The 26654-nt window shown below is 34.2% G+C and overlaps 1 protein-coding gene across 4 annotated transcripts; it reads left to right on the top strand.

Moving 5' to 3' along the window:
- Positions 1 to 16: 16 nt before the first annotated feature.
- On the top strand, positions 17 to 25058 carry LOC149805027 (coiled-coil domain-containing protein 97-like). Of its 4 annotated transcripts, none has more exons than XM_089946632.1 (5): positions 17 to 94; positions 3821 to 4762; positions 8174 to 8216; positions 8877 to 9027; positions 14409 to 25058. In XM_089946632.1, the coding sequence occupies exons 2-5, from the start codon at positions 3917 to 3919 to the stop codon at positions 14521 to 14523; spliced, it is 1155 nt and encodes a 384-aa protein (XP_089802758.1). In that variant the 5' UTR covers positions 17 to 94; positions 3821 to 3916; the 3' UTR covers positions 14524 to 25058. The 4 variants fall into 4 exon arrangements, with proteins under 4 accessions (XP_089802758.1, XP_089802775.1, XP_089802748.1 ...); XM_089946649.1 differs by having other exon boundaries at positions 17 to 160; positions 8886 to 9027; XM_089946622.1 differs by having other exon boundaries at positions 17 to 160.
- Positions 25059 to 26654: the final 1596 nt, after the last annotated feature.

The raw sequence follows: 26654 nt of genomic DNA, 5'->3' as shown, positions 1-26654 counted from the left end.
AATGTAACGATAGATTTAATTGGCCCCTCACATCAAGAGAATCCAATATGTCAGCCTCCTTGGAGAATAATTTTCTTCAGTCGGGAAAACATCTGTAAATACGTATATTTATATTGTCGTCGTCGGTGGCTTTTGTAAAAGTTACAGCAATACTCCACAGGTAGACACTCTTAGATACGTATATTCTCCAAAACAGATCAAGACGGATTCTGGGACTTCTTAACCCATTGCAGAGTCGGTCCAATAACGTTTTCCGTCCACAACTATAAAATATGACTACCCAAATTGGCCAAATGTTTACTCCGCCTGTTTGTCCAGGATTTACATAGTATTAATGTTGATGTAATGTCCAGTACCGAACAGTTCGGGACTGGCCCAAATATTCAAGAATTGGACTACAAAACCTTCATGTGGAGATTATTAACTTTTGAAATTCAAAACCTCATGCGTCCATATTCCTTGGAAAAGCATTACATTTATAAGACCAATTGACACCGGTGAAACTAATAACCATTCAGTTTATAAAATAAAGACAAAAAGTTTGAATTCTGCTTGATGAAAGGCTGCATTTCAAGAAATCTTTAAAACATGTTTGTCTACTTAGTACTTCAGTCAACAGAAAAAGGAACTTATTTAGCATAAGATATTGCTACTGTATCTACAAAATTTGGGTACTAAAAATTATTTTCACATACCTATATTACAAATCATGTGTTATAAGGTACAGGATCACAAGCAAGTGCATGCTGCTTTGCATTTACAACTCTGGAAAACTCTACACAGTGGTCAGTACTCACTGATGCATTGATATGATCATTTCATGTAAGGAATGGGTAATATATATATATATATATATATATATATATATATATATATATATATATATATATATATATATATATATATATAAATGAAAGATTTTGCATCAGCCAATATGTATGATTATATATATATATATATATATATATATATATATATATATATATATATATATATATATATATATATATATATATAATCACTACTTACTGGATATTGCAAAGTCTACTTCATCTTTTTTTAATTTTCAATTTTATTCAAAATGGCTGTTTAGAAAAGAGGGTCACTGCTTTCCTCACCTTTTGAATCTTTCAACAATCAACATTCTACAAATGCAACAATATTGTTTGTTTACTTATTACAGTTAATCAAACCAGTAAAATATGCATACTCATTAATGATTAACTAATTAGTAAATACTGAGTGACCCTGCTATAGCACCCTCCATTATAACATGAATTTGGATATAACACAACTGTGGTGTAGCTCAAAAATTTCATATACATGTACATAGGTCTCGGAAAAACTTAATCACATATATTTAGGCCACAATGTTTTTATCTTGGACACAGAAAATCACTTGGGTGGGAGTCCTCCATACACATTGAAGAGGTGGCAAAAAATGTAAAGACTTGCCAGTCTTGCTTAGCCACCTGCTGAGTGGGAAAATGTGTTGATCAGTTAGTTGTGCTGATATTTACAATGACAGAATTCAATGGCTGAAAAATCCCTGATGAGGATGTTGCCATTATAAGAATACATCAGAAGAACATGATGCAGTAGCTGGGCGGCAGGTTCACAGTATTCTGCCAATTTTGCTGTAGCAGACTCCTTAAACATGTCTCCCATAAGGAGAGGACTTTACACTGCTAGGAGTTGATTGACTCTCAGTGGTCTTACATGCAGTTTCAGAGATAATAAGTCAATATTCAGTGTCAGGTTTTATATTTTCAAATGCTATGTCAGCTTTGGACTAAGCAAATTTTATTCCAGTGAATATTTCATCTGTTTTTGCTGATTAAGTGGCTTATTTGAACTACGGTTGTAAGAGGCATTTGGATTTCACATTTAATTCGATCCAGAAGGGTGTCGGCAACAAAGGCAATGGGAATTTATATTTATTTTCACCTAAAATGACACCTTTCTTTCCTGCAAAGTACAGAAAATGATGGTCCTGCATTTTCAGTACAATAGGCAGTATTGACAGAGGGTCTCTCTGCTCAGTATTCAGTTCAGTCATGGCTTTAATGATTGTGGTGTCTGCTATGGCAACATAACAATCTTTATCACTAGAGTGTACAAACTGCTGTCTTAAACATGCCATATCTTCTTTGCTTCATGTATGAGCATAAATTGAGTCAGCCTTTAAGTTAGTTGTACCATGGTCATGAACTGAGTCAGCCCTTAAGTTGGTTGTACCATGGTCATAAATTGAGTCAGGCTTTAGGTTGGTTGTACCATGGTCAAACGCCTATTTGACCTTTCAGATAAATCAGGAATCTTCAAACACTTTGAACAAATCAGTATTCTGTCTTCTTATCATATTTGACCCATGGTTAATTTTTTTTTCCAGTGTGTATTAAATGTTTGAACATGTGTTCATTAAATGTGTGAAAATGTTATACATTGCATCCTTGTTTGATTTATTCTTTTTTTGCAGGGGGTCCAGTTTCTTTTCTTTTAGTTTGAGTTACTTTTGGTTTTCCACTGGATGAAAATTGAAAGTTAAATACAGTCATGGCTAACTACTTATCTTGATTGTCCATCATGTCCATTGGAACAGAACTGCATGTTCTGGTCAGTTTGCATTTTAGTATCATAGTTAGTGGTCATTTCAACCTCCTGGTAGAGGACCAGTCGTACGATATGTGTGAACAAATCATTTAGCTGTCATTGCTTTAGATGTCTCAAGTATCTTTGAACACGGCTTCAGGTGGAAGATTTTGGACTTTTCTGTTTCCAAGTAGTAACTTAAAGGTAAGTCTTTGTTAAAGAGATTAGACTTCTTGTGGCTTTGATACTTATATGGAAGGATACTCTAATGCAGAGGTAATAAAAAAGCAGTGACTGGTACATTGTTCTATATATGATGTCACAGTCTGACTCTAATGTACATGTATTCAGAAAATCTTAAGTAGGATTTGAGATACATTGATTGGAATGGAATTGTTCATCTTTCTTGACATTTTACACTTATTTAGGAACTTTGAGACAACTTTGAGACTGCAGAAGAATAATTTAATTTCCATTTCATGACAATTTTACTGGGCTTGTTAAGGGAAAATTACAGGACCCAGACCTTGGAACACCACTGTTTTCAAGCACAGAATTAAGACTGATGCTTCAGCCCAAAATAAACATATATCATCAAAACACACTGGTTTGAATTTCCATGCATTAGAAAAATGGCACATTTAAATTCCAAATGTCCAAACCTGAGAGTATGCATCTATTGAGAACCCTGTAAAAGTTCTTTTGGCATCCATGTGTTTTATTTGTTTGGTCAGCAGTCAGTGAATAGAACAAAATACACTAAAATTTATGGTGTTCAATGACATACAGATGTACAGTAGCAAAACAGTATTACGTTTTTGGTTTTATTTTAAATTTGAGGCTTTATTATAAAAGATAATCAGTAATTTAGAAGATATATTTTAAATAGCTGTATGCATCTCATAATTTTAATGTTCATTGAATTGATGTTGTTGTTATAGGGTTTATCACCATTTTTCAGTACAAGATAGGCTATATATGGCAGCCAGTATAAATGGTAGAGGAAGAAGCCAGGGAAACCCCAGAAAGAACCACCAATCCACAAGAAGCTATTGGCAAGCTTTCTCACATACCCACATTTGCCAAGCCCAAGCAGCAAACACATGCAGACAGTGGTGAGATGGCAGTGATCTGGAATGGTGAGCACTTTAGACCACTCATGGCCCCTTCATTGAATTGAAACATGTAGCTTGTTTTGCACTAAATTGTCCCACTTTTCATTTAACAGTTGAAGTCCCTGACTGAATTCCCAATGTAAGGATGCTGCAGAAGTGAAATCCTAAAAGAACAAAACATTGTAGTAGAAGCAGAAAAAGAGTCTGGGATGAGTTTTATGGGCGTATCTACTGAGCAAGCAAAATCCTCTGAACAGTTAAACAAAGTTGCAGAAAATGGTGTATTAGTTACTGAAGTAGAAAGGTTGACTATGGATGAGGGTTTAAATACTGGAGCTGAGAAGGAAACCCCACTGGAGTTCACTGCCATGTCAGTCAGTGCAACAGATTTTGTTGATCAGTCTGATAGATTAGCTGCCCATAATTCAAGCATCATGCCATCTGAGAGTGTAATTGAAAATGATAATCTTGATAATGAACATGGTAATGAGGTTGGAATGGATTGTTCTTGTGAATCAGCTCAGCAGTCAATGAATATAAGCGATTCAGTTCATGCAATGCTGGCTCATTTAGCTCAGTCTGATGCTCATTTCAAGCACCAACAGATGGGAGAGCCAGATTTAACAGTTAAGGAAAAATATAGCATAGCTAATGATATATATAACTCGAGTCGAGTCAGATTTCTAACCAGATTTCATTCTTACCTTGAATATGAAGATTTACAGTGCTTTGAGGATCTGAAAGGAACATACGAAGTGGACTTTTATGCTAGGGAAATACAAAAAAGGAAAAATGAAGCCTATAGGACTAATCGGATAAAGAATCGAAGATATGAAGCAATGAAACAACTGACACTTCAGGGAGAGTACTTTAGTGAAGAAGAGATGAAATATAGGGACCCTTACCTGTATGAGCACATGGTTGGACAGTATTTGACAGATCAAGAAATAAAGCAAACAATTGACAAGTCCGATCTGCGATTTTCTTCCATCCTCTTAAAGCACATTGACCAACAGGTGGAAAATGCAGTGTATGAATATTCAAAAAGTAACGAGGTATACAAGTATTTTATGTATTTCCTGTAATAGAAGATAGTGAAACATGGGTATCATTTTTCCAGCAGGTATATGGCAACAGTACTGTCATCACTGGTTCAACAGCATCCAAAATATATATGCAGAGATGCTCATAGGGTGACTGTGCAAGTTATACGAAATAATGAACTTGTGCTGTTTCAAGTTGCAAATATGAAAATGTACTCTGCGCAGTATACAATTTTATTTGTCCATTCACCCTTAAGTCAACCTCGTAGAAACATTAGTGTTTGTCTTGACATGTATTTTTTAGTAACTATGTATATATCAGGTTTTTTTTACTTCAGCATGAATGGTTGTGAAAATAAATTTGATTGGCACATTGGGCCCCATAATAAGCATTCTTATGTAGTTCGAGCCTTGCATAAAGGAAGTTTTACAAATGGGCATTTATAATGCGGGCTATCCAGGAGACCCAGTGTGGTTCATCATTAGATGATGAATTTGTTCTGCAAATACTGGCTGATTATAGTGATGCAGGCAATTTATTTTTAAAGTTAGGAAGTATATCAGATTATTGGAGCTGGATTAGCATTACTGGAGATACCAATGAGTGACTTTGAACCCATAAATGGCATTAAATATGAGTCCGATGTATATGCTGGATGGACAAAAACAGACTGCATGATGGTCAACCCTTCATTTCAGAGGTATTTCAAAATTAAATGTAGAAAAGGTACACAAACATGCCAAATTAAAATATAGACAATTTAAAAGTAGATTGAACTTTTATTTTGTTTCTTATCACAATTTAGCCCTGTGGGATCGTGTGCTACAAGCCATATTAACCTAGCAAAAATTTTACAGTAAATCTAATAAATAAGACTCTAACAGTGAATTTAAGAAGGAATGCTATTATTTCATCAGAATACCTCTGTTTGAACAAGTAGAGTATGACAGTAATGGAGTTAAAACCTAATACAGCATTATGGAAATGTAAACCTTACATGGTAGTCACTAGAGTGCTAATTTAAGTTAAACCTTGGCAAACTTATGTTAGTGACAAATCTTATTTTTTAGTGTGTATGTGATTTGGATTTTTAAAGTATCTTTAACAATTTTTCAGTCATATCGATACAATATCTGCAGTGTGGCAGTTTATAGTTTTGTCTAACACTGTGGCATCATGCCACAGACATGCCAGTCACATTATCCTGACACCAGGCTGACTAGTCCTAACACTAACCTCTTAATGCTGAGTACCTAGCCAGGCAGCTGTTAGTACCATATTTTATAAGCTTTGGCATGACTTGACCAGGGGTTTGAAAACCCAACCCCCTCCAGCCAAGTCGGACGCTCTAATGACTAGGCAACTGGAGCAGTTTGTTCTTTAATAGAAGTATCCAAAAGACATTATATGTGAGATGTGAAATTTTTTACACAACAACCATAAACAACAGTTTTCAAACTTGCTCCAGCTGGTAAATATATATATATATATATATATATATATATATATATATATATATATATATATATATATATATGCCCTTCAGGCAGCAAATTGTGAAAGGGTGTTCTCATTACAGAACAATATTCATACACAGATAAGGAACAGATTAAACTCGGGAACAATCAACAGATTAATGTGTTATAGAACTAGAGGCAACATCTTTAAATGATTTTGATTTCATTAGTGGTCTTACAGGATGGATAATGAAGAAAGACAAATGGATTTTAAAGTCTTATATAAATAGTGAACTATTAAATGGCTGTTTCCACCTACCCCTCATTTTTGTTTAATCTTCCCTTATTTTTGTGACAAGGAGGGGGAAAATATTATGATAAAATCCTGGGAGCATCTGTTTTATATGACACATTGTAGAAACTCCTGCACTTTTGCACTGTTTGTAGCTGAGTTATTATGTAAGTTTTGTTCACAAACTTTATGGTAAATTTTTATTATTATTTTTGTGTTATTAACAGTCATATTTAGCAGGTAACATTTCCATTTTATGAGTGCACTTTGCATGTTATTGTTTTGTTTACCATTTGGATGATTGTAGTTTTCATGTTAATGTATTGTTTAGCATTTGGATGACTGCATTTTTTATGGATTGCTCCTGTGGCCCAAGTGGTTAGAGCATCTGCCATGGATACAGGAGGTTGGAGGTTCATTTTTCATGTTTTTATATTATTACCTTTTTGGATGAGTGCAGTTTTCATGTTTTTATATTGTTTACCTTTTGGATGAGTGCAGTTTTCATATTTTTATATTGTTTACCTTTTGGATAAGTGCAGTTTTCATGTTTTTATATTGTTTACCATTTTGGATGAGTGCAGTTTTCATGCTATTGTTTACCCTTCCAAATTTTTTTTGCTCTTGAGTTAGAATTGATAATTCACCAGAGAACAGACTTGGGCACAAATCTGGATAAAATATGAGCTCACTGTAGATATTTTTGCGGATAAAGGCAATTGTATTGTTCTGAATAAAGTATTAGGTATCTTTGTAAGATTTTTGCCTGACCTTATGACAACAGGTACCATTTGGATGAGAAATTTATGATTTTTAAATTTATGTTATCTTTTTTTCCTTCTGACAGTATATTGGCTTTAACCTGCATAGGTATTGGAATAAAATTAATCATAAATTTTTATCATCATTTAATTGTAAATATTTAGGTTTTAAAGATGTTAAATTTAACAATAGCAAAAGTAGTTGATTTTATTTATTCCCAAAAATATTTTGTTTATGATCATGTCAGTGAGAGGGTCATTATACTTAGTGTCTGATACTGCAGCCATGTGAATCCAGTTACTTTGTGTAATGCTCTCCTTTGATAGTTATGATGTTTTAACAAGAGAAAACAATCACCTTTCTGTCTGTGTGCATTTCCATCCATATGATAGTTTAAGGACACAGGTCAGGGGTAAACCTTATTAAGTTAAGCGCAGTGTTATAGTTTTTAACTTAATCTAGCTCAGTAAAAGATGGATTTAATAAATATGAAATCTCTAATAAGTCACATGAATGATATTCAAGCATACTGTATACTGGATTGACCTTGCTACACTCAAGCTGGTATAGAACATTGAGTGTAGTTCATGGACACATGTGTGTAATTTAGGCATTTCAGTGGACGCCACTTCCACTTGACTTTACAAAGCCATATTGGGGTATACCTGACCAGTTAGTGGATTGCCTTTTGTCTCTGACTGTGTCTTCAATGGTCTCACAGTTGGGGATGGCCCAGTCTGTTCTAAATCCATCACAGGTTAATATCTTCACTGCATGGCAAACTTAACCAGGATGATCAATACATTCTGTGCCTACTGTAACTCCCTGCAGAATGAAAATGATGCATGTGATATGACAATAAGATATTTAATACAATCTGTTGAACATTTTCTTTGTTTTATTTTGTACAGGAAGGACAAGAGGAAGAAACAGAAGAGAATGAAGAAGAAGATGGTAATAACAGGATAATAGACTTTATTACTGATTATTCTAGAGAAAATCTGTCAAATGTGTTACTTATAAATATTGTTTTAGCACATTCTGTGAGGGAGAGACCCATGGGCCAGTGCTGTTTGCAGGAATTGCTTGCATGCTGGGAATGTGTACATTGTACTTGTATGTTTATATGGTGAAGATCCCAGTAGTTTCCAAGTCATTTCCACAAGCTGTGCCATTGACACTAAGAACAGACACAGGGGCAATGTTGTTTTAAAGAGTAAGTTAACCATCTCCTAGTGCAATGTTCCAGAGATAAAAGCATACTTCATAGCAAATTTGCACTGAATTCTGTCAAGTTGAATTGTAGATGCTGAACTTTGACCTCACGTTTGTAGGTGGGGATTTACTTTTGATAAAAAAGGAGTATTTTTCACATTAGTTACAGAAAATTTGATCAACTTCCAGCAGGTAGTTTTTTTCCCCCTGAAAAAGGCAAAACAAACCACACAATAGAGTATTTATTTAATTATGTCTTGAAGTGTTTGAACAGTAAGATACCTTTTGATCTTTATCTGCACTGCTTTTCCTTCCTCTGCACTGCTTTTCCTTTTCATTCTGATTGTTATTTCTTTATACATAACACCAGTGGCTTAAAAAATGTGTAATTTTTGTCAGTATATTTAGAAGAGGAAGAGGAGGAGGAAGAGGTGGATGGGAATGGTAAGAGGAATCTTTCACATCAGGCAAGGCAGATGCTTAAGAACGAATTTCTGACGATTATGCAGGAAAAATTCCTGCGAGGAGAAGATAGAAATTTTGATTACAGGTAAGACGATACAATTTCTTTTTTTAGCTGTAATGGCCATAGACCTGAAGATCTAATAGGATGGGATGGTTTCTCATTGTCCATCCATCCAATTAGCATGAGTTTGCTATTGCTGCTTCTCCTAAACTACTTAGAGGATTGCCATGAAACGTTACATATATACCCTATGGTCTAGTTGGTCCTAATTGAGAATGTGACCATCTTGAAAATCTTGTTATTGCTACTATTTCTAAATAGGCGGTCGTATCAAAATGGGGTTTTCACTAAAAGACTTCTTGTCTTGGCTAGTTTGTCTTTGGTGAAAAAGGGGCTGATCTGGTATCCATTATGGCTGCCACAGTGGCTTTCTTCAAAATTTTGTTATCACTAATCCTCTGAACAGAAAATCATGTTGACATGATTTCACCAGAAGACTACCTACGATGTCTTGTTGGTCCTAGATGAAAATAGTGCTGCTTGCACATCCAGTATCTTGAAAATCATGTTATTGCTACTCCTCCTGGATGGGTGGTCATATCAGCATGGGGTTTTGACTGAAAATGGGGCTGATCTGATGTCCATTATGGCTGAAACAGTTGCCGTCTTGAAAATCTTGTTATCACTACTACTTCTGAACAGAAATCATTCTGACATGCTTTACCAGAAAACTTTTTACGATATCTAGGTGCTCCCAAATATGAAAATGGTGCCAGTGTGATCCTGAGTTTTGCTTAATAATTTTGAAGAATTTATGATTTACAACCAGATTTTGAAAACAGATTGGTGTGACAAAGGAAGGTAAAGGCGTAGGCTGAGTTCTTTTTTCTATCAAACTTTGATGAAGTTTATGATTCCTGTTTGACTTTGACAGATTTTGTGGGTGGAATAAAATGTAATGATCAGGATGGTATAAAAGAACCAGGCCAAGTTCAGTTTTCACATTTTTCTTTCAAAAATGTTAGTTTTAGGACAGTTTAATTTAGAAGTTTCCTCTTGCATCTTGAAGCATTGTTTCTTCAGTTATACCACTAAGTGGGTGGGGGATATCTGTGCCATTTGAACACATTTCCAGTTAATTTTCTTCATTTCTTGTTAGAAAGTTTAAATAAATACTGCATAGTGGGTGGAGAAAGCTTGGCAGTTTTAATAATCTCAGATCACAAAAATGAATCCATTCAAAATTTAATATAAAATTAAAGGTGGCCAAAAGTTTTTCAATTTTTAGAATTTTGTTGAACTTTAAAACAAACTATAAAAAACCGAATGACAGATCAGTCATTCATTTTTCAGTGAAAATGCTTCCTTTTTCTCAATTAACAACAGTTACCATACTATGATAGATATAATCCCAAGTCAGTGTTTTCCTCCATCTTAGAGGCACCCAGTCTTAAGTAATAGTATATAAATTGCATGACAACATTATTTTGTAGCTTCGTGATCATTCCTAGAATTCATTGCAAATAAAAAGGTTTGCAGTCTGTTCTCTCCTGTGGACATTTTTAGGAGTGTTCATGCCATGCACCAATCAGTCATGAACTTTTCTTGTCTCTTATCTCAGTCAACAGCTAGAATAATTTAGCATTAATGTACTATTTGTATTAATCAAAGAAACTGGAACTTCAGTTACTTTACATAATCTGATCACATCAGTAATTCTTCCAGATTTTCCACTCATTTAATTGGTGAAACATCACTTGTATAATTAAGAGTAATTCAGTGTCTTTTTGTCTCTTTTTTGTAATGAAAAAAATTTTTTTTTGCTTGGGATGAAAAACACTACTGGATGTCCCTACTAACTGATTGAGAAGAGAATTTCTCAAATACCTGCCAAGCACAATGGGGCTTTAGGAGAAAGACTTTCCTTGTGTGAACATGTAATTGCCCTGAAGAGTTTTAGTGTAATATCTGTAAAAAGAATGAACAGGTCCCTGGGGACATGTAGCTCTGAGTGAAAGAGAGACATATTTAAAAATGAGACAGGTCCCTGGGGACATGTAGCTCTGAGTGAAAGAGAGACATATTTAAGAATGAGACAGGTCCCTGGGGACATGTAGCTCTGAGTGAAAGAGAGACATATTTAAGAATGAGACTGGTCCCTGGGGACATGTAGCTCTGAGTGAAAGAGAGACATATTCAAGAATGAGACAGGTCCCTGGGGACATGTAGCTCTGAGTGAAAGAGAGACATATTCAAGAATGAGACAGGTCCCTGGGGACATGTAGCTTTGAGTGAAAGAGAGACATATTTAAGAATGAGACAGGTCCCTAGGGACATGTAGCTCTGAGTGAAAGAGAGACATATTCAAGAATGAGACAGGTCCCTAGGGACATGTAGCTCTGAGACAGGCCCTGATAGGGCTATACTATTTTTGGAGAACTGATGCTAAAATTAAAATCTTCTTTATCTGCAGTTGCTAATATATAACTGCAAAAATTTAACACTCTTTAAAGCCCCAATACTGCAGTATATAATACATTTCACCATCCTTCCAGTCTAACTAAAGTTTGGAAAGAAGGCATGAGTTATTAATAAAACTTAGCTGATATACACCATTCCTTGAACTAATCAATATGTTAGATTTAAATTACATTCAGATATTCAGTTTAGAATTAAGAGGTGCCACCCCTCATTCAGTCAACAAAGTCACTTGTAATTCCGATCTTTTTCTGGAATGCTCTTGAATTAGTGATGTGATGCATTTGTCAGATTCTTTTACTGACTAATACAACAATATTCACACTTGGCGCATTGAATTGAGAGAAAATAGAGAGACATGCCTGCTGTTTTAAGTGGATCAGAGAAAAAAGCATGCATTAGATATAAACAAGACTCAGCAGAATATTAATGATAGCTTGGGAACTAAATATACACTGAAATACGAACCTGGGCTGAAGACAGTCTGTCATAGCATGGTGTTAACTTAATGTTTACAATGGTGATGTCATCATATCTTCTTTTGCACCTTTTGACTGAAATCATTTCACCCACAGATGTCACTGATCAACATGGATTAATCCATACATGTTATAAATGACCAGGTTTCTCAGTTTATTTGGCTCATAAAGCAGTGAAACATCAATATTATCTGGTTTAATGGAATCTAATAATGTTTAGAACCAATATCTTTCAAGATTCAGTATTATTCTGATGATTTGGAATATATGACTTTCTGTAGGTAATGGCAACATTGGGGTTTTAAAGAAAATCATGTCTGAAATTAACACAGATAGAAATGTAAATTAAACCACAATCTGCATTTTATGGTAATCATTGTTCATAGAAAAAGTATTTGTATTATTCTGTACCAGTTCAAATGAGGTTATTGCAGTTATAGTTGTCCTTGCCAGTGTTCATTCAATTTTCTTTTTCAAAACATTTGTGCAACCCATATTTAGATTGTTGTGTAAAGGAAGGGAACTGTGAAACAGAAGGCAGGATTTGTATCTTGGACTATTTACTATGTGGCAGACATAACTGTAATTTTTGTCTTCTAAGATGCTATGTAACTGATTATCATATTCATTATCTTGTTAATCTGCCCTTTTATAGCTGTCAGTGGTGGAAGGGATTCCTGTGACATTCAATTTCTTGCACCCTTCTTTGTTCTCCCATGTTATGGAGAATGGTGGATTTTTTCACAGTTCATTTGTTGTTCTGCCCTTGAAAGTGTTACAGTACAGATGTTTTTTGATAATGCATGTATACACTATTTAATCTGCTTTTGTCAACTTACAGTAAAACAATGTATCAGATCTGTCATATGTTCACAATACCTACAGTTTGATCTTTAACACAAATATTTGGATAATAAATTCTCTTTAATTTATATGAAGCAGTGAACACCAATATATCATAACATTTTGCTTGATTTCATTTTAGCTTGGATATAAGATGGACCGTATTTTTTTAACTGTTCGAAAAATGTACAGCTTTATGGCCTTCACAGTTAAAATTAATGACAGCCTTATCAACTGTTTTGAAGACTGGTAGTATACACTGCAAGATGTCTGTATGTGACAGACTCCAAAATGAAACCAGTCCCAAATAATTTCCATATCAGTCATTCTAGTTTGTATTATTTAAAATCAAATTTATTCTTTGAAGTCAGGCCAGCCCCCATATTCAGATCACTTTATCTTAGAAATTAGACCATCTCGCTGTTCAGACTACCTTATCTCATAAATCAGACCATCTCTCTATTCAGAATTCTTTATCTCATAAATCAGACCATCTCTCGTCTGTTCAGAATTCTTTATCTCGTAAATCAGACCATCTCTCTTTTCAGACCACTTTAACTTGGAGCTCAGACCATGTTTCTATTCAGACCACTTTATCTTAGAAATCAGACCATCTCTATATTCAGACCACTTTATCTCAGACTGCAGACCATTTTTATCTCAGTCTCATTTTCCTAATTTGGAGAGTTTATTGTATTAAGTTTTAAGTATTATTAAGTTTAAGCTTAATTTTTTAGCACTTTTTATGTTTGTTCTGAAGGTCAAGTTAATGTTTTTGTGTATTTGTTTTACATCAGTAGTAACAATACACTAAACTGAATTCAAGCCCTCATATTCTCTTCAGTAATGTAAGAAAATAGTTCTGCATTAAGCAAATGTTTGGATAGGAAAGCTTCATCCTCAGAATTAGAACTTTGCATTAGACACCAAATTCCACTCTTCAGGTAGAACTTTCTTATTCTATACTGATGTATGTGAATCCTTCTCTTAGTTTTCATTCATGATTACTTAGGTTTGATCCAGTGTCCATAGAAATAATTTGACAGCATGAGAGATATAAATATACCAAAATCTCTTTTTACAAACCAAGGATGGAATAATTTTAACCATATATAAAAGGTTCAAAGGTGACAATAATTATGACACAAAAACCTGGCAAGGTTGATTAATAGTTTAAAACAGGGTTTGCCCAAACATTTTTAATTTAGGGCCAAAACAAATATATTGCTTAAGGTCACAAGCTGCATGAGAAAGAACAATTCCTTATAACTAATTATGCATATTAATTAAAATGCATATTTTCAAAAGGACTGCCTACATGGCCATGGACTGCACAGTTTGAAAGACTGGGCCGCATGCAGCCCTCAGTCACAGGTTGGGTATGCCTGGTCTAAACGATTGTGCTGTTGTGGACTTTTTTCATACAGTTTGGCTACTTACATAAAACTTTACTTGTCCAACAATGATGTTTTAGTTGTCTGGGCTGGTCATATGAATTGTCATTCCCTGGATGTGCTTATTTAAATTGGATAAGTTATACAAGATAAATTAGAAGGGGGGAACATATACTGGCTGGATAAGAGAAATGGTTGTAGATCATTGGAGCCCAATAATGGAGGTTGAACTGATGTATACACAATTAAGATTTTTTTCCTTCTCTTTCAGCAAAGTAGATGACAATGAAGAATATGATGATATGCGTATAGTCGACAGAGAGGAAGAAGAAAAATACTTTGATGATGAAGAGCCTGTAAAAATAGATGACGATGAATGTTCTTGAATTTTTATCTTTATTGCAAACAATCTACATGCTGACAGCAAATCTGGTTGTAAATATTTTAAATATTTTGTTACTATTTTTGTTGTACAAAGATTCCAGTCTCTTTTAAACAAGGGATTCAATTGCATTACACAGATTGTGGATTGCCCACACAATATGGTTGATATGAACACAGCGGGCAATTGATAAAGCATGGATAGTGTATGTCCACTATGTCCTGTAGACAACCCCTTGATCTTATGTAACTCCATCTCATTCATTGCAGCAGTGTGGGTTTTATGGCACCCATCACTGATTTTGTTATATTCACCTACTGATTAAACACACTACACAAGCAAACGGGATAAACACCAATGCCATTAATGCGACCATGGCAGGTGTTAATCTTATACCTTTACCTGTACGAACTATACATTAGTAATATTGCCTTTGTATATACCAGTGGCCTAGCTAGGGATGCATTCAGATAAGTATGAGTAAAATAGAACATAATACCGAGTTCTAAATTTATTGGATATCTTCCCACTCCTGTCCATGACAGATACAATTTGCTCAGCTTATGCATAATACGGTAGAAGTTAAACAAGATTTTTAAAAAATATATGAATAATAAGATATTCTACTTTTATGTTGCTAATATTAAATTGATGTACAAAAACTAGAGGCTGTTGTTTTTTTTTATCACAAGTACAGAAGTGTCTGCCACAGATGGTAATTTCACAACTAAGTTTGCATGATGGTAGGAATTTCAATTCAGTTTTAAAGATGATATTGATATTATTCATGTCCGGGGAGAAATGAATGCAACTGCAATGTGGAAATGCTTTTTTGTCTCATCAGCCGCACTTACTAATTAACTGGCTCTGCCCTTTTTTCTGTGCTGTCTACATGTTTATCTTAAGGCATTTTACCTTGGATTATTATTGTTTTTAATTCTGCTTTAGAATCCACAGTTTATTGAAGTGATTTTAAACTTCATTTTGGGTCCCAGAGATTCAGTACTGAGCATTTATGGACATTATTTCCATCATTGGCTTAATTTATTAACCCTGTATAAATACACATTAAAAATACACATTTTATGCATGTTTTTGGGGCAGAAAACTTTTTTTCTTGATATTCACATCAAATTTTTTTAAAGGATAAATGGGTCAAAATGTAACAAATTAGTAACTAAACTGATAATAAAACAATGTTCACTTAAGATTTAGGAAGTTTTGCAGTTTATGTAAGGTGGTCTGAATGATAGCACTTTACCAAATGAAGTTGTATCTGCATCTAATGTAAATAATACATACAAGTTTAAAATATGGAAATATTTAAGTGTTTACGTTTCTTCATCACTTTCACCCATCCATTTGGTTACATTAAACTCCACAGAACCAAACCAGAAATCATAAGGTTATATGTTTGAGCTGTTGGTAAAATAATACAGTAGCATGTGCTTAGTTTATTCTGTGTACAAACATTAAGTCTGTAGTAAAGGTAAACACATCTTGATCTTGATCCTCAGTTCTGGATTAAATGTGTTTCTTGTACATGTATATTTTTTGCTTAAGTACTTCATAGAGTCTGAGTTTGTATCATGGATAGTATTATGTATATTTTATTGTGAGGGAAGAAGTTTAGCAAACAATTTAAATGGGGGAATGACAAAAATAATCACAGCAATTCTTGTAACCTTTATTTTAATTAACTGAATTAAAAGTCAGTGCAGTCATGTTAGATATTACTTTTATATCTTTTCATATAAATCTGCTCATACTTAACATATGATTTCCTTTTGTTTGCTTAAAAGCAGAATTTTTCATTCACTCTTTCTCAGCCACAATTATTAAAATTGCTGTATCACTAACTTTTTATATTTTATTAAGCACTGAAATATTCCCATGGGGTGTTTTGCTCAGAAATTGATCTTTCTTCTCTCCTAAGGGCTATTCCATTTAAACATACCACTACCCCATGGACGGCAAAATAAAAAAACTTCCATGCATGGTCATCAGTAAACAATAATCACTTCTGTGCCATGTCATATCAAAAGATGCATGGGCTTGGGTGTCCAAAATTCACTGCTATGACTGGTGGTGGTGGAAAAAAATCACCATTTTTTAATGTGCCTCCCCCCCCCCCCCCCGGGATATGTTTAAATGGAATAGCCCTAACACACATATATGACTATATTAGTGGCCAAGTCTTTGAATTTTAAATGGCATTATTTACACCTTAAAAAAGCATTCTATACTGTCTAATGTAGCTCAGCTGACAGACAAGTTGCACATGATGCCAACTATTACATGACAATTGCTGTTGGGTCAATATTTAATCCAGTTATGACATGGACATACACAACAACCACTATATCCAAGCCATGATGGACAGTCATGGCTGAATTAATTTTCACTCTGGAATTATGGATTTTCCTTAATCCACAATGCATGTACTGTGTGTGGTTTTGAAAGAAGCATGGTGTAATGTTTGGAGTTCTGGTGTCAGGACAAAAAAGTTATGAATTTAATAAAGGCGTTTTTAATGATGAAGTGACACCTGCAAGGTATTTAACTTGAATTATTTCTATTTTGTTTTCTTTGCTTTCATTTCTTTTTGTCTGTTGTTATATATAACTATACAGCTTGAGGGGACCAAGAGATGCACACAAACTAAAGCTCCATTCCTGCTCTTTGCACGTAGTCTTGAGCTGGAAAGCAAACCCTGGTTGTTTCAGCTATCCCTGCTTTGGATGGGTTTATTTCTGAGTTATCTCCCCTTAGGAGGTGAGGACTACTAGAAATGCCTCTGACCTTAATTTTATTATAAAATCCTTGAAAAAGTTTTACATTTAAATAATATTACTATGTTTACTGTATTTAACATCATCTGCACAGATAAAAGCATATATACAATTGCAGCCTCACTGCATCTCAAGCATTCTTTCTTCATAGGTCCTAGACAACCATTTAGAGAAATTTCATAGCACCAACTTCCATGGGAGGGTTTGCAAAACAGTTTTTGCAGTTAGTTTCGGGTTTTTCACATGCTCTAGATATAATATTGTTACTGGAATCATTCAATTTGGTGACAGATGCATTTTGACATGTATTACAATCTCATCATAACATTAGGTCCATGTGATCCAGATTTCACACTTCACTGACTTTGGTTAAATTGTGTTTTAAATTTAATTCTCAAGCTCTGCTCATGCTAGAAAATGATCCAAGTAGATGATTGTATGTATCTCAGTACCACACACTCATGATCCAAGTAGATGATTGTATGTATCTCAGTACCACACATTCATGATCCAAGTAGATGATTGTATGTATCTCAGTACTTCCCATTCATGATCTAAGCAGATGATTGTATGTATCTCAGTCCTACACATTCATGATCAAAGTAGATGATTGTATGTATCTCAGTACCACACACTCATAATCCAAGTAGATGATTGTATGTATCTCAGTACTACACACTCATGATCCAAGTAGATGATTGTATGTATCTCAGTACTACACACTCATGATCCAAGTAGATGATTGTATGTATCTCAGTACTACACACTCATGATCCAAGTAGATGATTGTATGTATCTCAGTACTACACACTCATGATCCAAGTAGATGATTGTATGTATCTCAGTACTACACACTCATGATCCAAGTAGATGATTGTATGTATCTCAGTACTACACACTCATGATCCAAGTAGATGATTGTATGTATCTCATTACTACACACTCATGATCCAGGTAGATGATTTTATGTATCTCAGTCCTACACACTCATGATCCAGATAGATTATTGTATGTGTCTCAGTACCATACACTCATGATCCAAGTAGATGATTGTCTGTATCTCAGTCATACACAATCATGATCCAAGATGATTGTATGTATCTCAGTCCTACACAGTCATGATCCAGGTAGATGATTGTATGTATCTCAGTCCTACACACACATGATCCAAATAGATTATTGTATGTATCTCAGTACCACACACTCATGATCCAAGTAGATGATTGTATGTATCTCAGTCCTACACAATCATGATCCAAGTAGATGATTGTATGTATCTCAGTACCACACACTCATGATCCAAGTAGATGATTGTATGTATCTCAATCCTACACACTCATGATCCAAGTAGATGATTGTATGTATCTCAGTACCACACACTCATGATCCAAGTAGATGATTGTATGTATCTCAGTACCACACACTCATGATCCAAGTAAATGATTGTATGTATCTCAGTACTACACACTCATGATCCAGGTAGATGATTTTATGTATCTCAGTCCTACACACTCATGATCCAAATATATTATTGTATGTATCTCAGTACCATACACTCATGATCCAAGTAGATGATTGTATGTATCTCAGTCCTACACAATCATGATCCAAGATGATTGTATGTATCTCAGTCCTACACAATCATGATCCAGGTAGATGATTGTATGTATCTCAGTCCTACACACACATGATCCAAATAGATTATTGTATGTATCTCAGTACCACACACTCATGATCCAAGTAGATGATTGTATGTATCTCAGTCCTACACAGTCATGATCCAAGTAGATGATTGTATGTATCTCAGTACCACACACTCATGATCCAAGTAGATGATTGTATGTATCTCAGTACCACACACTCATGGTCCAAGTAGATGATTGTATGTATCTCAGTACTACACACTCAGAACAAAGGAAGACCATTGTGACCTATGTTTCACAATTGGCTGGTTTGCATTTTTGTTTTTATCTCAAAGTAAAATAGATTTTTTGCACCCTATATACAAACTTATATCTGGAATCATGCAGCTGAGTGAAGTGATGCAGCTTGAGTAATACTATGCCTTCATCACAACAGGAGGTCCCTGTGACCACTTTTTCATGCTTCAATGACTTATGGTCAGTTTCAAGCACTGCTTAAACAAAAATCATCAAACTTAATTGAATGCATCTTTATTAGTGGCATGCCCTCACAACAAAAGAAGATGATTGTAACCTGCATTTAACATTTTTCCAGTTTTACTGGTTTCTGTTAATAATTTTGTTTTGTTTAGCTCTGGACCACATTTTGGTTTTTGATCTATTGTATAATATTGTTATACCTGGAATCCTGAAACATGAAGACATGATGCATTTTGATGACTACTACACCTGTGTCTTAAAAGTAAATCACAATGACTCATATTTTACACTTCACTGACTTGAATCATGAAACTAGATGATTGTATACAGCTCTCTCTCTTCTTTCTCTCTCTCTCTCTCTCTATCACAAACATATAGAAAATGTTTATTGCATTTCACATTTTGCAAAGCTTTATTCAATCCTGAGTTGTGTAAACATTCAAAAAATAAATTCAGATAATGTTTGTGAAATAAATTAAAGAAAGATAAATAGAAAAGAGGAGTTTATGTGTTGCTGTTAGAGATGATCTGCAAAACTGCTTAGATCTTGTGGTAATAGAACCTATATTAGCAATTTTAATATATCTGGTTCAGTATAGAATTTATTTCAAGACTCTACTATATTCATCAGAAGATAATTAAGTTAATCCTTTTCACACAGAGTTGTGCATAAGGCTGCAACCAGAGCTTGCAACAGTGGTCTGTTTGTCTGCACATTTCTCCAGGTGTGCCCCAGTCACTTTGTTCCATCTCTTTCTCCACTGTCCTCCAGGCCTCTTTGGGTTCGCCTCTCTTAGGTCAGCTGTATGTTATCCATCTGAGGGCAACTCTGGGTAATGATGTGGGTGGCAGTGTTTGAAGTACATGTTCAATCCATCTCCATCAGCACATCTGAACTTCTTGGGTGGTCAGTTTGGTTCCAGTCCTTCAATGCAGTTTGATGTTTGATATAGAGTGGGGCCAAAAGATGTTGAGAATTCCACACAGGCAGGAGTTGTTGAGGATAATAATAAGGAAGATATACGTCATTCAGAGTGTAATACTCTAAATGAAAATATATATATCTAAAGAGGAAGATATATGTAGTATACTGAGAATTAAATCTGGAAAAGCTTGTGGTTCAGATGGGATAAGCACATACATAAGGTGGAATGCATTATGATATGATGTCTGTTACTGTCATTGTTACCAATTTCCCTTCAACACAACTCAAGTTGTCAATCACCTACAGTTACCAAACTTTGTCGATGGCTTGCACTTGTGGTAGGAGAGAACATTGTTAATTTTGAGGATAGGAGGTCAAAACTCAAGAACAATTTGACTGAAAGAAGAAAAATGGTTTCTGCACAATAAGTTTAGTTTTCCACCATCTACAGTTATCAGAGTTTGTGAATAAATTGCACTTGGATTATTGTAGAACCCTTTGGATTTTTAGGTCAAAAGTTATTTGGTCACCATGACTAAAACTAACAAACAAAAATGGGGTTTCTGTACAATAACATTAGCTTTACATCACAAGCCAGGATAAAAAATTGTGGATGGCTTGCACTTGCAGTGAGGAAGAAGCCGATAATTTTTGGATCAAAAGATCAAAAATTAAGGTCAGTGACTGAAAGAAGAAAAATGGTTTCCGCACAAAAGTGTCATTTATCTACATAGCTGACTATATACATTGGGTGGGTATTTAATGTAGGGCCTAACCGAGTAGATAATTTTCACTGAGTACCGAATCCGAGTATTTGGCTGTACTATTTGCCAGATCCAGGCACAAACCGAGTAGTAGGTGTGACTCCGGAGAGTACTGTTTGTTTCATTATCATATGCGAAGCTTAAACTTTTCGTGTACCGTATATATCGCCTCTTTAAATCTTCTTTATCATCTCTCTTTCTTTTGTGGCTCTCTGTGGATCTGGTGTATTCGTCATACACAGAGTGATGGAAGGATCGAAGGTGATTTATTAGAGCTGAAGTTCCATACGAACGAGAATTTTTGCCGCCTCCTGTTAGCCTTTCATTGCAGACATCACAATTTGCATTCGTCCACAGCATTTATAGTGAAAAAGTTCCAAATCTTGCTACTTAATTTCGGAGTAGACATTTTTCGATGAGTATTTTAATATATATATTTATTATTTATTAATTTTATTTTGAATACGTAATAATTAAATTTTGTTAAGATTTTTTTACAAATGGCGTCTCTACACTCAAATATTTACCGGAAGCAGAAAAGTTACACCACCTGGGGAATGCTAGTGAAATTACTAAAGGAAATTGAGTTAAATAAATTATCATCAATCATGATTCATGAAGTCCAATGGAATGTTAACTGTTTGTGTAATTATGATTTATTTTTAACTGAATTATTATGTATTAAAAAACTTTTTTTTTAAAAGTTCGATATTTATTGAATTATTTTACTTGTAACCATTTGTGCGCGTATTATTTGCCAAGGCGAATACTTCCAAATAGTACCGAAAAACGGGATATTTGGCCGAGGCGAATGTCCGAGGCGATTTCCGGTTAGGCCCTAATTTAATGTACCATTCTCTTTCTTGTGTACAATTTCATTTATGACACAATTGCTAGTAACACTTTCATACTGGTATTTTTATGAGTTTATGGGGAGACGTATTATATGGTCATTACATTAAAATGGGTCTTTAGATGTTCCTGATAATTGTAGGGGTATATCCTAGATAAATGCTTTGTATATCTTCACCTCTATTATGAACAAGTGTTATATAAGTGAACTGAAGGTACTTGATTTATTAATAAAGCAAAAGCTTGGTTTCAGTGGAAATATTCCACTACAGGTAACATATTCCCTCTATATTCTGCAATCAAAAACAGATGAGAGATTTTGGTGTTTGCATGTAATTGTTTGAATAGATTGAACATGTGAAATTGTGGGTTTATCCTGTTTCATATGATATCAGTGGGAAAATTTTAATCTTTTTAAATTCACTGTACTCTGATTTTTGTGGTCACATGTAAAGCAAAGCAAAGATTTCACCGAATACTTGAATTTTACACTGGGAAGTAGACAAGCATGTGTTTCGAGTACACTTTCAATTTGTTTTCTTTATTAATGATTTGATTCCATTACTGAGAAAATTATGGTGGAGACATTTATGTGTGTGTGTGTGTGTGTGCATATATATATATATATATATATATATAAGAAAATGTCCCTGTTCTTTTAGCATTGTTATATGCTGATGATGTTATTAGTAGTGATGTTATAATGATAGCATTGCAGCAGCAGATACATGTAATACAATGCTTTCATAATACCAAAGGAATGGCAGTTAACTTGGACAAGGGAGTCGTAATGTATTGCAATTTAAGAAGTTAAAAAATGTATTTTTAACAGGGCACATATTGGTACAGTTTCATTGTATAAATATATGCATTTTGTGTTTGCAGCCAAAAATATCCTGGACAGAGACTGAAGAAACAGAAAGTGTCAGATCTGTTATGGCTACATTTTAATACCAAAGTAAATTTGGGTACATTAATTTTGCAGACAACTTTCACTGTTTGATATTACAGTATAACTTCTGAAATCACATTCAGAAAGTATTTAAAGTGTTCAAAGCTGCTTTCATAAACAATATACATTTCATGTAATGTGAATAATTATGTTAGGGAATGTGGCAGACTACTGTGAAGCTTACATATTATTCTAGGTGTGTTAAATATTGCTGTAAATTGTTGCATACTGTTAGGTACCAGGCATCGGGTTGATTATGGGTTTTCGATTACAATTACAGGTTGTTTGGCACTGATGATTATGATCACACTATTTGGAAACCATGATTACGATTACGATTGCTTTGTATTTGCTTGTTAACTGAAAAACAATTTTTTTTAAACTCTATGTCAATGTTTATTGAAATTTATTTACACAAATATTAACGTGCCAAATGAGCACTATTTAGTACTGTTTACATCGCATTCACATCAAAAATTTGTAGTCAGCATTGATGGTCTTTTGTTTATGGAAACTTTTATTATTTTTACAATTGTTAAGAATATAATTAGTGATATTTTGATTGTAATCATTTGTAATCTTGATTGCACTATGTGATCACCCTGCCAACAAAGGACTATTATGATTATAGAGCTTCAGAAATCAATGATTATGATTACAATTACATTCACAGCTGGACTGCTACATTGGCCTAGTGGTTAAAGCATCCGCCTTGGATACGGGAGGTCACAGGTTTGAACCTCAGCCAAGTCATACCAAATACTTATAAAAATGGTGCCAATAGCTGCCTCGCTAGGTGCTCAGCATTAAGAGGTTAGTGTTAGAACTGGTCGGCCTGGTGTCAGGATAATGTGACTGGGTGGGACATGATGCAGCATGTCTGTGGCATGATGCCTCAGTACTAGACATCACTGTATATTGCCACACTGCAGTCATGTAGCAATATGACTGAAAAAATTTTGAAAATCAAAATCACATGCACACATTTACAGCTCACAATGTAATCAACTACAATCAGTTAAAATTACAATTGTAGTTGGCCCTAGCCTGTTATGTACATTTGTATAGCAAACTGCTTCAAATTGCTTAAATCATTAGATGATAATAGATGAGTTACATGAGCATCACATGTGATGATTTTATTATTAGCTATGGTTTTGGAATCGTATAAATTTTGTGAAGTGTTGGAGATGTTAGTGTATTTGTGGCAGCACATTCTCAAAGAGCGAAGGATTTCAAAAGTTAAATTGGCCTGATAATATCAGACTGTCTTCAAAGTGAAGGTATTATCGTAATTGTAAAACACTATTAAATGTTGAGAAATTTATGACCATATGACTACTGTTTTAGATCCATTAAGTGTTCTCATGACTCGGATGTTCTAGTTAATCTTTTTATCGAGACTGTCAGACATGATAGTTCTAATGCTTCTTATCATTTGTGTAAATTTTCTTTTACGGTAGTAAATTTTTACTTGTAGAAGATGAATATCGTGCATTTTTAATTTGTAACAATTATCAAGTTCTTAGAGAAAAATATTTAGACAAATCTTGGTACACCAATCTATAAATATTTTATAGCTATTTGTCAACACAAAATCCTTTTTGTTATTCACAGAGCCACTTTATTTATCTTTGATTTGCTGCATTGAAAAGAAAAATACATTATTGAGTATTAGCCTGATGTATATCAAACTTTAATTATGGATTTTGTCTTTGTCTATATTATTGCAATTTTGGGCTAGTGGTCTAGTTATGAAATAAAGACCTTAATCTTAAATTCTTTTAATAATTTTTGCAGTCATTACATTTGATAATAAAGCTTAATTGTTTTACTGCCTATTTATGTCATTGTGAAAGGCATTTAGTCATCATTTCTTGGCATGATAAGAATAATATTATGCCCAAAATGTCATTAGAAACCAACCAACTAACCATCATAAACATGACATGGGCAGTAATTTACTTTTTGATTAAAAGTAGCATTTTTGTACAATTGATGGTTATGAATATGTGCATTCTGGGAGAAGAAACCAAATAATAAAATTATCTTCCTTGCTGTAGATTGTTTCTTGATTTTGAAATGCCATTTCTTTCTGATTATACAGCATTAAAAGATTTCTTGTTTTGAATTTGGCTTATAATTTTTAAATTAATGTATTTTGATCAAAGACACAGCTATTTATTATAAGTTATAAAATGTAAAGAGATACAATTCTCATTGGACAATTTGTCATTCATGGAAAAGGTTTTGTGTGTCCCTGAATTCTACATCATGTTATTTGTTTTTCAGATCTGATGCTTTTTAAATTAACCAGTATCTATCAATATCACATTTGTAATCATTTGTATGTCGCACAGTGACACTGATAGAGAGAGATAGTGTTAACCTTGCCCACCTGTTCATACATAAATCCACCCGTCTGTCACACCTTGGTTAAGTTCTATGTACAGAACATCAGGTATTGGGATGGACATCAGTGTTCCATGATAAATTTCTAGTTTGTCATCATTCAGCTTAAATATTTTAAGTGAAAATTTTCTTCCATTGTTTTAATTTTTTAAGCATTTATGTCAATATACATTGAAAAAATAAAACTTAGTGGAACAATTTTTTGTTTTAATCACCAGTAGCTATAACATGGTCATGTCTGTTTTTTCCTGTTGCAAACATTAATAGAGACATTTAACATTTAAAAAGTATTTAAAAAAACGACTTCAAGGAAATCCCTATTTTCAGGGATTTTTGCTCTTGATTTATGTCTAAGAAAAAGATCTCAATTTGGTTCAGCATGATCAAAAGAAATGAGTATTTAACGGGGCACACATTAACAGGAAAAGGTTCTGATATTTCACTGCTTTGTAAAAATGGTCACTCTTATGCTTCAGTGTCTTGAGTACAAGGGATATAGTTTTTCTCTTGTCCATCAATCCTTATATCATACCTAGGTTAAGTTTTGCATTTAGCTCAGTTTTGTAGGCCCTTCTGGCTCTGTGGTCATACATGTTTGTTTGGGGATGCCTCATGATAAGTACAAAATCTTTGCACTAAAATATAGGTCAGTGCAACTTAACATTTTATGCTTTCAAGACTTGGTTAAGTTTAGCACATAGAGCAGATTTCCCATGTACATGTAACTGGGTCATGCCAGTTTCCCATGTACTTGTAACTTTTTGGATCATGCCAGTTCCCCATGTACTTGAAACTTTTGGGTCATGCCAGTTTCCCATATACTTGTAACTTTTGGGTCATGCCAGTTTCCTATGTACTTGTTACTTTTGGGTCATGCCAGTTCCCCATGTACTTGTAACTTTTGGGTCATGCAATTTCATATGCAAATTTATATTGATGAATACAACGTTCTCCCCAAAGTTTGCAGTTGTGACCTGTATTTTGTGTCAGTGAATATGGTTAGTTTTGCATTAAGTCAATTTCTTCTACACCAAGCTGCATGATCATGGTACTTTTTTGTAGAGACCATCAGTCTCCCATTGAAGTTTGTTACAGTGACCTTTATCTTGTGCTTTTTGGTCAAGTTTTGTATTTGACTGTGTTCTGTGGGCCAGACATTTTGGGGTATTTGTTTTAAATAAACACAACTTAAGCACTTGCATACATGGATGCTGTAATACCTAAAATGCTTTGTATTGATTGTCTGTCATTGAAGAAGGCAATGTTCAGTTCAGTAACATAGTTATGCTTCTAGTATTATCTAAACATTTCATTT

Source organism: Sinohyriopsis cumingii, chromosome 2 (assembly GCF_028554795.1).
Source record: "Sinohyriopsis cumingii isolate HCF-2022 chromosome 2, ASM2855479v2, whole genome shotgun sequence".
NCBI lineage: Eukaryota > Metazoa > Mollusca > Bivalvia > Unionida > Unionidae > Sinohyriopsis > Sinohyriopsis cumingii.
Note: the sequence above shows the minus strand (reverse complement) of the source record. Positions and strands in the feature narration are given on the sequence as shown.